Source organism: Nilaparvata lugens, unplaced genomic scaffold (genome assembly GCF_014356525.2).
Source record: "Nilaparvata lugens isolate BPH unplaced genomic scaffold, ASM1435652v1 scaffold5080, whole genome shotgun sequence".
Lineage (NCBI taxonomy): Eukaryota > Metazoa > Arthropoda > Insecta > Hemiptera > Delphacidae > Nilaparvata > Nilaparvata lugens.
In genome coordinates, this window is record NW_024090997.1 from 2,036 (window position 1) to 16,730 (window position 14,695).

The 14,695-nt window shown below is 36.0% G+C and overlaps 1 protein-coding gene across 1 annotated transcript; it reads left to right on the forward strand.

The window, feature by feature from the left end:
• The first annotated feature begins 8,530 nt into the window (after nucleotides 1-8,530).
• On the forward strand, nucleotides 8,531-10,516 carry LOC120355873. Its single transcript, XM_039444611.1, has one exon. The coding sequence runs from the start codon at nucleotides 8,531-8,533 to the stop codon at nucleotides 10,514-10,516; it is 1,986 nt and encodes a 661-aa protein (XP_039300545.1).
• The last annotated feature ends 4,179 nt before the right edge of the window (nucleotides 10,517-14,695 follow it).

Consider the following 14,695-nt stretch of genomic DNA (forward strand, 5'->3'; position numbering starts at 1 on the left):
ATTTAATAATATATTATTTCTATGATCGATGTTTAGTTGAACTGCCTTCTCAATTTGCGACTTGTTAATGAGCTAGCCTTGGTTTGTTTCAGGGTTATGTTTTCATTTCGAAACTAACCTTCAAATATAACTTTACTGTTCTAATCCATAGGCATATAAACATATATGGTTTTTTTCCATTGACTGATTTTTTGGAAGGCATACAGTTACAGATTTATTTATTTCTTGCCTTGTAAGTTAGATAACAATCGTCTATCGACCTCAGATAAGATTATATTGTTTCTACGGTGATAGAAGCTATTCCGTTCTTGTACTAGCCTATGAACAAATTTATTCTGTATTTTGAGGACTGTACGATCATTGGTACATCACAATATACTAGGGAAGGTTCATGTAAATAAATAGGGACAACTATTATTGCTGCATGAATATTTATTACAATCTAGAAAAGTACGAAAACCAAGAGTATACAAAGCTCATATAAAAAATCAAATGTACACTTCGTGATAGTATTGTATATCACGATTTATTTATTAGATTAATCTTAAGCAATCACTCCATCTATTTATATAAAAACTTTCTATCTATCTTTCTATAAATGAGTTGAAGAAACCCTGAATCTGAAGTAACCAATTGTATTAGTCTTGCTGAATTAGAAAACCAATCAGAAGCAAACTTACAAATCGTTCAAGGAAGAGATAAAATTTTTCTGGAAATCACTTCTTTTTGGCTTGTGATCTCGATCTGAGAGGATGCACATGGAAATTAGGGTTCTTTCTTCCTGTTAAATTTTTAAATTATCAAGCCAATCCCTTTTTTAGATGTGAACTATTTGTAATGAATGTTTATTTATCTGTGAACTCAGTGCTGTTAAAGAGTTCTTAATTGTAATCTGTTCCCATAAATATATCTTTAATATGGAAAGAAATCTATAAGAAATCTGGACCATGCGCGAGCCCAGTCGAGACAAAAAGGACCTGCATAATTGATTATTGGATATAATTAATTTACTCTACAAGACCTCCAAGAACATCTTCAATGTGAGTGTTAGTTCGAACGAGCACGTTTTTTATAGGCCTTTCAATAAGAGTTGGGGAATTAATCAAAGCGCTATATAAATTAATTCAAGTCAAAGAAAATTCGCAACGTGTTGAGTGCTATCATCTAGTCTATAAGAACGTTTTATGAATTTATTTGATTTATATAGGAAGCTTACTTCCATGCATGGCACAGACTTGTGAAAAACCCTGAGATTTTCAAATGTTAGTTTTATTAATTATTATTTGCTTATTTATCAAAGCATGTCCTATTAAATCTACCGACCGAACAGGTTTTAAGTTGTAGAATTCTGAATTGACTTAAAGTGCAAGTATCAGTATTAAATATAATATATATATATTTTTTTTTTCTTCAAACTCACAACGGTGAATGCTATTAAGCCTTGTGATAATCATTTAATTCATAGAAAAGAATTTATTTCATGAAAATTATAGATATAAGAATATTTTTATATACATTATTTTTATGGAATATATTTTGTGTTTTATGTCAGCATACAAAATCATAGAAGTTTTTATTATATCCCAATTCATCCCGTGATATACAGTTTGAGCTGTCTCAGTACCAAGAAAAAATATTCTGCAGCATATAAAATTAGTGAATCAATTAATATTGATCTTATTAAGAGAATTCAGTACTTATCATCCTTTGATGATAGTCATACTAGTCTGCCAGTAAAAACCTATTGATAGTTATATTAATAAGGTTCCAGTTATATCATATAAGGATCCAGAGAACTTCTAGAACTGGCGTTGTAAGTTCTAAGGAATTTCAGAAGGATGAATTGGTGGATACCTGTATTCATGACAAGCATTTTAAAAATCAACTAGAAAAAACCATAATCTTCATTATCCTTGATTGGATACATGGTTACTGGTAATCAATCATCAACTATCTTTTTGATTTCCTTATTGGTATTCTTCAAGAACTTCACAGAAGCAGCGGTAAGAATTATTAATCACCAGTCATTGAACCCTGTGATGACTAATTATATTTGGAAAATTCATGCATCTACCACTGAGCTAGAGCTGCGGTTTGAACCCAGCAATTTTGCGAGCCGGCCGGCCTTAACTTTCTGCGAATTTATTCCCAAAATAGGGACTTTAGCGACCACTCTTACAAATATAAAAAATACCACACCACATATGCATGGTTGGCAATCTGAATCTTTACATAATGTCACCCAACAAGTGGGGCAAAGGTCTACATCTTTACAACATGGAAAGTGGAAATACCTGATTTTGTGTTAAGAAAATATATTATTAAAGAGATGATAATTGTTTTGATATACTTTGTAATCTTTGTTATGGCTGTGAGATTAATAGAAGACTGTGATGTGAATATGATGATAAAAATTGTAATGCTATTATTGAAAGAGTCTACTATTGATAATTGGAGAACGAATATTACAAAATCTCTATTTTTATGATTATGATGATTTATAATAGAACTTAGTGGGAAATATTAAATGAAAATGAAGGGGGAAACGAATTAGAACCACAATGCAAATATGGAAGGGAAACATTGAATGAGCTGGAAGAAACCGGACAAATGAAATGTTTGAAGTATACAAGATACCGGGGCTCCAAATATATGAAGGAAAATTATCGATAGGACAGCCTCACCCAGGGATAGAGATAACCTAATGGCCCACATCAATATCTACATCATCGAAACTTCTACATCATATCATAGAATTTGAAGCAAATTTGAAGACAAATAAAAACAGTATTATCAACAAAATACTGACCTGACTGAATAAATTTAATATTGGAGTGTTGCCCTCATGTCACCAAATTTGATTTCAATTTGTTCCAGCCGCTAGATACCTGCAACAAACCAAAGAACAATTCTTATTATTTGTTTTCTCTCTATGCATCGTTTGAAAAAAAGGCCACAAGATAGGATATTAAGAAATAAAAAAGATAATTACCTTTAAATGTGAAAATTACGGAAGTAAGGTCAACTTTGAACCAAAAGATCAGAAACGAGAAATTGTGACATATGATACTAAGGAAGTGTAGACAAGCCAATGCCCACCAAATCAAAAGCATATAGCCTGTTAAACACATGTCGGTATAAAGCGCCCTGTTAAACACATGTGGACATGAAGCAAATGTTCCCAAATCTATTTATTTAGCCCAAAAATGTTACTCGAATGTATTTAGAAAGAGATTTATTGTGTAAGAATCAAATGTTGTTGTTGTGTGGAAAGTAAGTTTGTATCACTGCCAAGTGGCAGATTTGAAAATGTTGTATTATTGTTAGAGAATGGAGAAATGGAATTAAGATGTTATATTTATGATATTTTTATGTTTATAAGGAGGAACTTGTTATTGTGTTGATGAGACTCAGGGAGGCATATGCAGAAAGAGTCTGTGAGTTGTTGTGGAGTTTTGAAACTGTTTTTGGTAGATATTTTAGGTTATGTTATGTGTTAAAGGAAGAATTTGTATTAAAAACATTGTTGATTCTCAAAATATTTTGAATTCAAATTCGGGAGCGTTGTGTAACAAATCATCTTGAAGAGCAAGCAAAATCGCTTATTAAAAAGATTTTATAGGTCTCTAGCAAACAGCTGCTCTGGTATCGCCGGGTGCGATATCAACAAGTGAGAGATTGGATAATAATGGGTATCCTGGCTACAGTTTGAACAGCCAAATAGAAAGAATCTTATTTGCTATTTACTGAATTATATAAAATAATGAAATTTTGAGGTTAGGCTATAATACTTACTGGTCAACAACCTAAATAATCGATCAAGCCGTATAATTTGTAATTTAGCCAGACACCTTTGGCAAATTTTTGTACTAAACAAATAGCATTCAACCAGAGGATTTGGTAACCGTATGGCATGTTATTGTAAATGAAAAAACAACTTAATAAACTCAAAAAAATTTATTGTGTGAAATGAGCATGTATAAAATACATAAAATAATTAAAAATATTAAGGAAGTATGTATATTCCATCAGGCGCATGGATACATTTGTAATTTTTAGATGAGCCAATCAAATAGCAGTGGCTGATTGGTGGTAATAACAAGTCGATTCAAAAATAACACTCCATATTCATATAAATGATAAGAATTTGTAAGTTTTCACTACTCAGTTCATGTATCAGATGTAATCTGATTAATTATAAAATATAACACATAAGATATAGGTAATAGCCTAGCAGATTGAGACAGACTATTTGATCATACAATGGCGTAGTAGTTGAATATTTAAATAATATGCAAATTTGGAATACGGAAGTACAATTGTAGAGAATAGGGGTAGATCAGAGCCCACTTGCTTGCCAGATGCCACCATGGAACGCAGTCATACGGATATTTATTTATTTCCTTGGAGAGGACAACTTTGGCCACCAGAAAATCCAAGACGATGGGAAATTTGGATCGCCATCATCATCTCATGAATTTTGGCACGTGAGTGATAATTAACAAGAAATATATAAATCTAGGGCGCCCTCAGTGCTTCGAGTGGAACAAGATTTTAAAAAGTTAGCTCGTCGAAAGGGTATACAAATATTGAAATTAATCAAACTTGCGCAAGTCTTGAGACTTACAAAAAACGATTTTACTAATAAGAACTATATCAGATTTACATGTCTAAGCATGCACAGACAAAATAAATATTTAAATTTGAAGTTATAATATATATGTTCTTATTTCTACTTTTTCACTTGTGGCTCTATATATATTTTGTTGATTGTTAAGAATACTCGAGAGATAAGAAAGACAGAATTGTTCATGCAGTTCTCCTTCCTCCACTTCACCCTCATTGCTGTTGGCAAAGAAGGCTTCTCCCTCCACAACCTCGGCTGACCCATAAACAACCATCTCTCGTAAGTATAGCTGAAAAGCTCTCGTTTCCTGTTACCTTCACACAGCTCATATATTCATACATGTTAACCAGTTCTAAACTTCGCGGTCCTCTTAGCTCTCATAGAATTATCAAACTTGGTCCTACAGTCGCGGATTTTCGGTACTAGTGCCTATGGAAAAAAGGAAAAAACTATTCTCTAGGGTATGAACTGGTTCCCTATAGTTCGCGTTTCATATTAAAATTTGTTCGCTAGAGCTGTGTGAATGCGTGTGCTCAGTGTTTGAACTCTCAAAAAGCCAAAAACTTCTTATCTTTTGAAGTTCTCACTTTCAATTTGTTTAGATTTCCTCAATTTCGTGTTCATATTGAGTGACGCCATCCACCATTTTCATCGTTTGTGGCATTGTGCTTGTGACAATCCTACAATCTACAAGTTATAAACTGCATGTTTTATGGCAACCGCAATGGTTCTTCAAGAATTATTCACCTTGAATTCAAACTTCAGTTATTGCGCAGATCTACCACGCAATCTCAACTACACCTATGCAGTCACGTGAAGACCAGTTGGATTTCTACGCACCCAGTCTACGCTAGGCGCAGATCTGCACTCACCCGCCAGCAACGCAACAGGAACATTATCTTCGTGTTTAAGACCTGTATACGCATTCAGTATCTTGATACAGTATCTAACCTTCACAATAAGTGTATCACAGACTGCTCACCTTACAAACAGCTCTGTGCTCTCTACACCACTGGGAGTGGAAACAGCTTCAGGCTCTGTAAATAATGTAAACAAATGCCATAACCTCAAATATCTCTTAGGGGCGATTGCTGAGATCAGGATTATCTCTTGCGCTCGGCTAAAAACCGCAGATCAAAAATCAGTGCTGAGATCGGGATTAACCACGCTCGAGCGCAAAAGTTAGCCGACTGGCAATTATCGCAGGGAAAAACCGGCGGTCTAAAAATCGGTTTGCTGGGATCCAGTCTAGTTTAAAAATTAATCTCGGTGGATTGCTGAGTTCAAGCGTAGATCAACTCGAGTTTAAAAGATAATCTCGGTGGATTGCTGAGATCAGGATCAGGCTAAAATGAGATAATCTCAGGAGCAAAAATTATGATTTTAGACTCCAACTTAGACCTGCTAGGAGGCAGGTTTAAGTTCGGGATTAAGCTATTAACTCGCTATTCTTTTGATTTTATTGAAAACAAATGTCAAATTGGGGTTCACCTTTGAATTCTGAATAATTTCATAACCCATAAAGTCATATTTTAAATTTTTTTCAACTCATGTTTAAAATATTATAACATAAGAAAGTGGAAATGAAAACACCTTCAAACAACAAGGAAATTCTTTACCTCTCACAAAAAGGGGATCTGGGGGGCCTCCCCCGGAAAATTAAGAAAAATACCCTCAATTTGGTGTGATTTCAAGCAATTTCCACTTGAAAAACTACATCCTAATAATGAAGTTTCTTTATGTTTAGTGGGCTGATCATTATTTAATTTTTCATAGAAAATATCATAGGCCTATGTTATTTCAGTTCATATAACAAATAGAATGGAAATATAATTTCATTAGTCATTCAATTGTTTCAAAAAATAGTTTCAAAGCTATAGTCCACAAACCTATGATTTTCATGATTTTTACTAAAGTGAAAAAATATATATTTACTGTGGGGGGGATATATCCATGTTCCCAGATATTACTGGAGATTTGTATATCCTCCTGTCCCCGGTGGAAACTAATCATAACATAAGTAGGACATTTTGTGGGTACCATACTAAAAAAAGGTGCTGGAGCATTGTTCAAGGGAACTACGTTTCAATCACATGAACTGGTTTAAATACATGATCTTTTCATATTCATGCATGAAACTGAATGAACAATAATTATCAATACATGTTAAATTGAACTTTCAATTGCTAAAGATGGTAAAAACAAAACTGACTTACTTCAAAAAGATTTTTCTGAAGTATTCGCTATATGCAGTTCCATAGAGTAAAGTTACTGTTTGAAAGATACCTATTTATTTGTCTCTGGCAGTACGCACTAGCCCATTCACTGAGTAGCCCATAATTCTATTATCATTCTGATATTCTCTCAACACTCATATTATATATTTTTTGGTTAAAACAATGTCTGAAAATATATTAAATTGGAAGCCAATTCTTTTGACTCAATTTCTATCAGTGGTCGATTACCTTCTACCAATCTAGGCTACACGATAGTATCGATGCTATCTATAATTGGCTTGAACATAATATGGAACTGCACCTACATCAGTAATGAAGGAGAACTGTATTAAATACGTTGTAATTGTATGAACTCGTACAACCTTCCATTGCAATTCAAGTGAACAGTAAGGTTGAAACTAAAGTTTCTCATTCATATTGCGAAAATCTCTACACAGAAACCACCACTCGGTGGCCGTCTGGTCGCTATGAAGTCGCATTGCCTTTCAAAACTAAAGATGTGTCATTGGGTGACAACCGCACCTCCTCAATGAAAAAATTTACCTCACTAGAGAAAAGATTAGCATCAAACGAAAATGTTCATAAACAATATCATGATTTCATGAGACAGTACAGGGAATTAGAACACATGTCCAAAGCTTCACACTCATCTAATTATGTTATCCCGCATCACTGTGTTCAGAAAGAAAACAGTTCAACAACCAAATTGAGAGTAGTCTTTAATGCATCAACGCCTTGTAATAACGGAACTATTCTGAACTAATCACTTCATGTTGGGCCTAAATTACAGCATGATCTTACTCACATATTAATGAGTTTTAGAACTCACAAAGTAGCCATTACATCCGACATTAAAATTTCAGGCAAATTTCAATCAGAAAAGAAGATAGAAAATTTCAGCACATATTCTATCGCAGTTCACCCCAAGAAGAGCTGATAGAATTTGAACTCAACACAGTCACGTATGGAATGACGTCAAGCAGCTTTCTAGCTCAAAGAACACTTCTTCAATTAGCCCATGATTATGAAAATGATTTCCATTAGCTGTCAATGCGATTCGCCAACACACTCATGTTGATGATATTGTATCTGGCGCCTGTAGCCTATGTGAAGCGAAATTACTCATATCACAGCTGAATGAACTTATGTCTAAAGGAGAACTCCTATTGAGAAAATGGTCATCCAATATGCAAGAAGTAATTGAAGAATTTCCCGACGAGATGTTGGAGAACCCTCTCGCATTTTCTGATACGACTCAAAAAATTAAAGTTCTTGGTTTTCGTTGGAATCCTGCATCAGATGCTTTCTCTTACACTGTTACACCGTTCGCTGAACTGCCAACAAAACGATCCATACTATCGTATACAGCTAAATTGTTCGACCCGCTTGAACTATTGTCTCCTGTAATATTCTCATTCAAATATTTTTTGAAATTACTCTGGCTATCCAACCTTGATTGGGATTAGCCGCTTGATGAAGACTTGACTAGTCAGTGGAATCGTATTTCTAATACAATGCTGACTCTCTCAAATGTTCAAATTCCTCGTCATATTGACACTACATATGTCAATATCTCATTGATAGGATTCGCCGACGCATCTGAAAAGGGTTACAGTGCTGTCTGCTATATTCATATTGTGATCAATTCATATCGATGAATCTCATTATGTCAAAAACACGAGTCGCTCCTGTGAAAACACATACTATTCCTAGATTGGAATTATGTGGAGCTCTACTACTGTCAAAGTTGTATAAAGTTATTATACCTCTGTTTGGAAAAAGTATCTCCAATGTAAGACTGTGCTCTGACGCAAAGTTGGTGTTGAACTGGCTAAAAACGCCAGCTTACAAGCTCAAGACTTATATAAGCAATCGAGTTACACAAATACTCGAATTAACCTCTCCAGAAAACTGGTTTCATGAACCTACTGAATCGAACCCAGCTGATTTAGCCTCAAGAGGGCTTGCTGCACAAGATATTGTTGAAAACTCACTCTGGTGGAACGGACCTCCATCTCACCATGTCCAATTCAAGGATTTGCCAATCTCAAGGGTCGACAAAATTGTTGATGAGTCTGAACTGAAGCCATCAGTGTCAATTCTCACTACTACTGTAGTAAATAAACCACACGCTCTTGAATGTTTCAAGAAATACTCCAATATACACAAGGCAACACGTGTATTTGCCTATGTGTTGCGATTCATAGAAAATTGTAAACTGAAAAAAGTAAGGGAACACAATCTTCGCAGCCATACAGCACTACGCGCTCGCGCTGCTCCACCTCCGCCGTCTGTTGCCGAGTGTCGATCGGCTCTCTTGTGTATCGTGAGGTTGACACAGGCCTTCTATTTTGCGGAAACATTGAAGCTTCTCAGCAAGGGAGAAACTCCACCTCAAGAACTGCTCTCTATTTCGCCTTTCGTCGATTCTTCCGGTCTTCTCAGGGTGGGTGGACGCCTCCGCAACTCCAGCCTTCCGTATGACAGCCGTCATCCACTCTTGTTGCCAAAGTTATCTCATTTAAGCACTCTGATTTGTGATCAGACTCACAGAGATAATCTTCACGTCAGACCTCGCACAACTCAGTCACTAGTGGCTCGCAAATATTGGATTATATCAGCGCGCAACCTCATAAGGAGCAGATTGCATCATTGTGTCCGTTGTACTCGCATGCGAGCTCAACCTCAGCAGCCAATCATGTCGGATCTTTCCCATTTTCGTGTGAACGCCTCATCTGTATTCGTCCATGTGGGAGTTGACTTCGCTGGCCCCTTCAATACGAAGTGCAGCTCACTCAAAAAACCGAGAGTGTATAAGGGCTATCTTGCATTGTTCATATTATGCTTAGCGGTGAAAGCTGTTCATTTGGAATATGTATCGGAGCTGACCACTGAATCGTTTCTTGCCGCTTTCGATAGATTCACATCCTGTAGAGGCCTACCTTCTCACGTATACTCTGACAACGGATTGAACTTCGTTGGAGCTGCTAGAAAATTATCAGATATCTCGAAATTCTTGGCTGACAGTGAGACTGACATTTTTTATGCTCTTGTACAACGTGAAGTAACCTGGCACTTCAATCCACCTAGCGCACCCAATTTCGGCGGTATTTGGGAAGCAAATATTAAATCAGCGAAAACACTGTTGAAAATTCAAATTGGTGATAATCCAATGACAATGGAGGAATATTTCACAGTGTTCTCTCGTATTGAATCAATTATGAATAGTCGTCCTCTATTGGAGCGTTCACAGGACCCCAACGAGACTTCACCTCTGCTGACACCCGGTCACTTTCTTATCGGCCGACCGTTGCTACAAGCTGTGGAGATCCCGCTGGATACTACCACCCCCGTACGGCAGCGATGGACTCATCTACGCCGAATTGTGCAGACGTTTTGGAATCGATGGAGTACAGAATATCTACATACGCTCATGCAGCGAAACAAGTGGAAGACCCCCTCAGAACCCTTGAAAGTGGGTCACATAGTGCTTATCAAGAATACGAGTACCGCGCCCACATTGTGGCCTCTAGGCATAGTCGAACAAATATTTCCCGGACAAGACCAAGTAGTAAGAGTGGCATTGATTCGCACCGCCTGCGGCCACCTCACGCGACCTGTAAACAAACTCATAGTGTTGCCAATAGCTTAATTTGGCACCCTCTCTCTGAGAGACATTTTTTGTAAATAGAGACTGAATATTATGTGTTCACCGCTTATGTGTAAAACTCATCGTAATCAATTATGTGCATCATCTCTTCATCAAGTTTGTGCAATACTTCGTGTCTTACCTCTCATGTGCTACAGTATCAAAATTATTAAACTCATGCTTTGTTTGGTGGGCGGAATGTTAAGAATACTTGAGAGATAAGAAAGACAGAATTGTTCATGCAGTTCCCCTTCCCCCGCTTCACCCTCATTTCTGTTGGAGAAGAAGGCTTCTCCCTCCACAACCTCAGTCTTCAGCACTCGGCTGACCCATAAACAACCATCTCTCGTAAGTATAGCTGAAAAGCTCTCGTTTTCTGTTACCTCCACACAGCTCATATATTCATACATGTTAACCAGTTCTAAACTTCGCGGTCCTCCTAGCTCTCATAGAATCACCATTGATATTTTATGTAATATATTTATATCAATTTTTATGGTGTATCCTTTATTTTTGTTTCCCCATCTCCATGCATGACCAATCACGTTATAATCTATTTAGTTAACAGTATTAAAATATTAGTAAGATTACCATCCGACTATATTCTTCACCCAATAAGTTGGTTAAGACAGCGATATACAGCATTGATTATCAAATCTTTGGAAATAATACGTTCCAGAGATTTATATAAATTATCCAGTATCATTAAATCCGATTTGAAGAATCTCAAAATCATAGCATTAAGTTGCAGCAGCGCAAATTCTCGCATCTGTATTTGCGAAATTTGACAAATCAGTCACAGAAATTGTGAACTGTTGGAGCAGCCGACGTCAGTAACCGGCAAGAGCAGAGAACTACGGGAGCTCCTGGGCGAGCCAGTAAGAAATTGGTATTATATATATTCTAAGAACCACAATAAGAGTTATATATTTTATTATTCATGCTCTACCGACCGCAGCCAAGCAGGGCAAGTCGTTGTTGACAGAAATAACGTGACATACTTTATGAAGTAACAAAACTATTGATCCCACTTCCATGTTCAAAATATTCTACACCTTGTACACTCCATGAATTCCTGGAATCAATTGTAGTCGAGCATTCACCTCTGGAGCGGTGTGAATTTGTAAATGGCATTCAGCACACAATTGCATAAGCAGTGGCCATTGTTCTCAGCTGAGATTGCTGTGGAATATTCGTCTGTCGTCGTGAGAGTGACACACAGTTTCAGCACAACCCGGCGCAATGCATTTGACAACCATTCAACTTAACAAACACTGAACTGTGTGCAACGCCTCTCATAAATGTGTTCTGCGTCTTTATGTGGCTGGCTGCCATGTTCAGTCTTACAACCTGTATAATTATAGATGCTATTTTTGTATCATCATATTCTATAGGATTATGAAATATCTTGAAAATTCGGTGACCATTTTACTAAGACAGATAGGATTGTCGTAGAATAGAATGCTTGCCATTGAGGTTTAATACTCGTTCTGGTTCATTTACTAATTTGGGTGCCATTTTCAATGTCAGATCCGAAGTATTTGACAGAAATTTTGAGTCTAAATGGAATTGAAATGTTCTATTGTTGTTGTTTTTCATCTTTAAGAATTCATGTTCGTAAATCCTTCTTTTAATAGAGGTCAGTGAACTAGAATTCAAAGTGATAATGAAAATCCCCCATTAATAGTTTCAACCAGCATAAAACTCTGGATAATGAAGCAGGGATAACTGAATCAAGATTCTCCTGCCTCTTTATGAATTTTCCGTGAGAATATTCAGCATCGACCTGATAAATCCAAAGCAAAGGTTTTCGAAATACCTTAATTTTGAGTGTAAATGTTAGGATTATTGGCACAGTCTCATTCTTGACTCACTCAACTAACTCGAGTGTGAGAATAAATTGCTCTCATTAGCATGAAGAGTCCAGGTCTACAGGAATGTTTGAATCCTTGTGATGTTTTTTTCTATCTAAAAAGACGAGTCACTCCGCCATTAGGTTACAAGTTGAACTTCGTTGCATTAAGAGAAATAACGTTGCACACTGGAAATACAGTGCGACTACAAAACGTTGAGCAGTTTTCATCTATTGTTGGACTACACAAAAACGCTAGGCCTCATAAAAAGTAATCACTACGGCAAGCACAGAGAACTAAGTCTCGTTAATTAGAACGTTTCTAGCGAGCACAGAAAAACGCGCAAGTCCACCATTGTGCCTGAATGTGTATGTTTAGCTGTTGATGCAAGCTATTCAACTTAAAAGACACCCAGGTGGGTAGTTGCTTAATCGAGCCAAGAAAAACAAATATACTGATATGCGCCAGAGAATGCCAGGAGAAAAATAATGTTACTGTCGACTGCTTTCATAATATTAGACCACGCCTGATATCAATTATATGACATAATATTAATGTTATATAATTTTAATTATTTGGATAATTATTTAATATCCAATATATTATATATATATATATATATATATATTAAAATATATTTGATATTATGATATGATCTTAAATATGTGAAGACCGGAGCAAAATTTTTTCAGGGTTTTTTTATTACTTTTAGATTTGGTACACTAATTTTCAGCTTGCAATAGATTCTCCATCATTTAGCAAAATTGAATGTATTGTTTTCCATTCTTATTTTCTCAGTAACCTTCTCTATTGCAACATTCTGCTGATCTCTAACAGCTAATAGGTTAAAATCTGAATTAACCTACTGTAACTGGATATTCATAATATCAATATGAAGGATACGATTAAAAACCATCCATTTAGACGGATTGAAATTTATGCTATATGAATGTCACCCGAAAACAATGCTTGTCGTGGTGGTCAACGTATAAGCAGTTCACGCACAAACCAAAACCTACCTTTACCCATACGTGGAAGATTTCTATGAATTCACATACAGCGTTGGTGAAGATTAAGGGAACAATATCGGGGACCGAGCTTCGCTCTAGGGTACAAAAGCATAAAAAATTTATTACGAAAGAAGAAATTATAATAATATTCATAGTTCATACAGAAATGTTTTATCTGATCACAGTGAATTGAGATAAATTCCCAGAGGAATGCAAAAGTCTCCCTCACAAAGGCGCGGTTGCACAGAAGCCGGTTGAATTTTAATCCTGATTAATTTCTCGTGAACCAAATCACAAAAGATCATTTCATAAAGATGAAATCCTTGCTACTAGGATTAATCAGGATTGAAAACAACCCGGCTTTTTTGCAACCGGCACTAAGTACCTGATTGAATGATTACAAAAGTTCAACAGCTGAGTTATAATTTTGACACAGTCCAACACACATGAACTCGCTCACTCACTTCCATCATCAATATAATATTAGCAAATATTAATAATATGTCGATACAACATTTGAAACAGCTATCAGTTGTTTACACAACGATATCTCGCCGACACATCAGGACAGGACATATGAACTCTGACGGAGGCTGTAGTTTTTAACTGCGCGAGTAGTATAGGATACTAATTGACCGAGCGAAGTGAGGTCTAAGATTCAAGTCAACGGCTTTGCATTTCTATTTATGTTTATATTTTTGTTTATATTTATGTTCCGCATTTACAGCGAAACGCAGCAATAGATTTTCATGAAATTTGACAGGTATGTTCCTTTTTACTTTTCTTGCCCTACTACCATAGGTAAGGAAAGTATTGCTTTCCAAAAAAAAATTAAGGTACCCCTATTTCAAGTTTTCTATACGTTTCAAGGTCCCCTGAGTCAAAAAACATGATTTTTGGGTGTTGGTCTGTGTGTGTGTATGTGTGTATGTGTGTGTGTGTGTATGTGTGTATGCCTGTGAACTCGACAACTCCATTCATAATTAACCGATTGACTTGAAATTTTAAACTTGAGGTCCTTATACCATAAGGATCCGACAATAAGAAATTCGATAAAATTCAATTCAAGATGGCGGAAAAAATGGCGGATAATTACTAAAAACCCATGTTTTTCACGTTTTTCTCGAAAACGGCTCTAACGATTTTCTTCAAATTCATACCATGGATAGCTATTTATAAGCCCTATCAACTGACATGAGTCTCATTTCTGGGAAAATTTCAGGAGCTCCGTAATATTCTTGAGAAAAATGGCGGATAATTACTAAAAACCATGTTTTTCACGATTTTCTTAGAAATTATATGATCAATTTTTTTTTCAA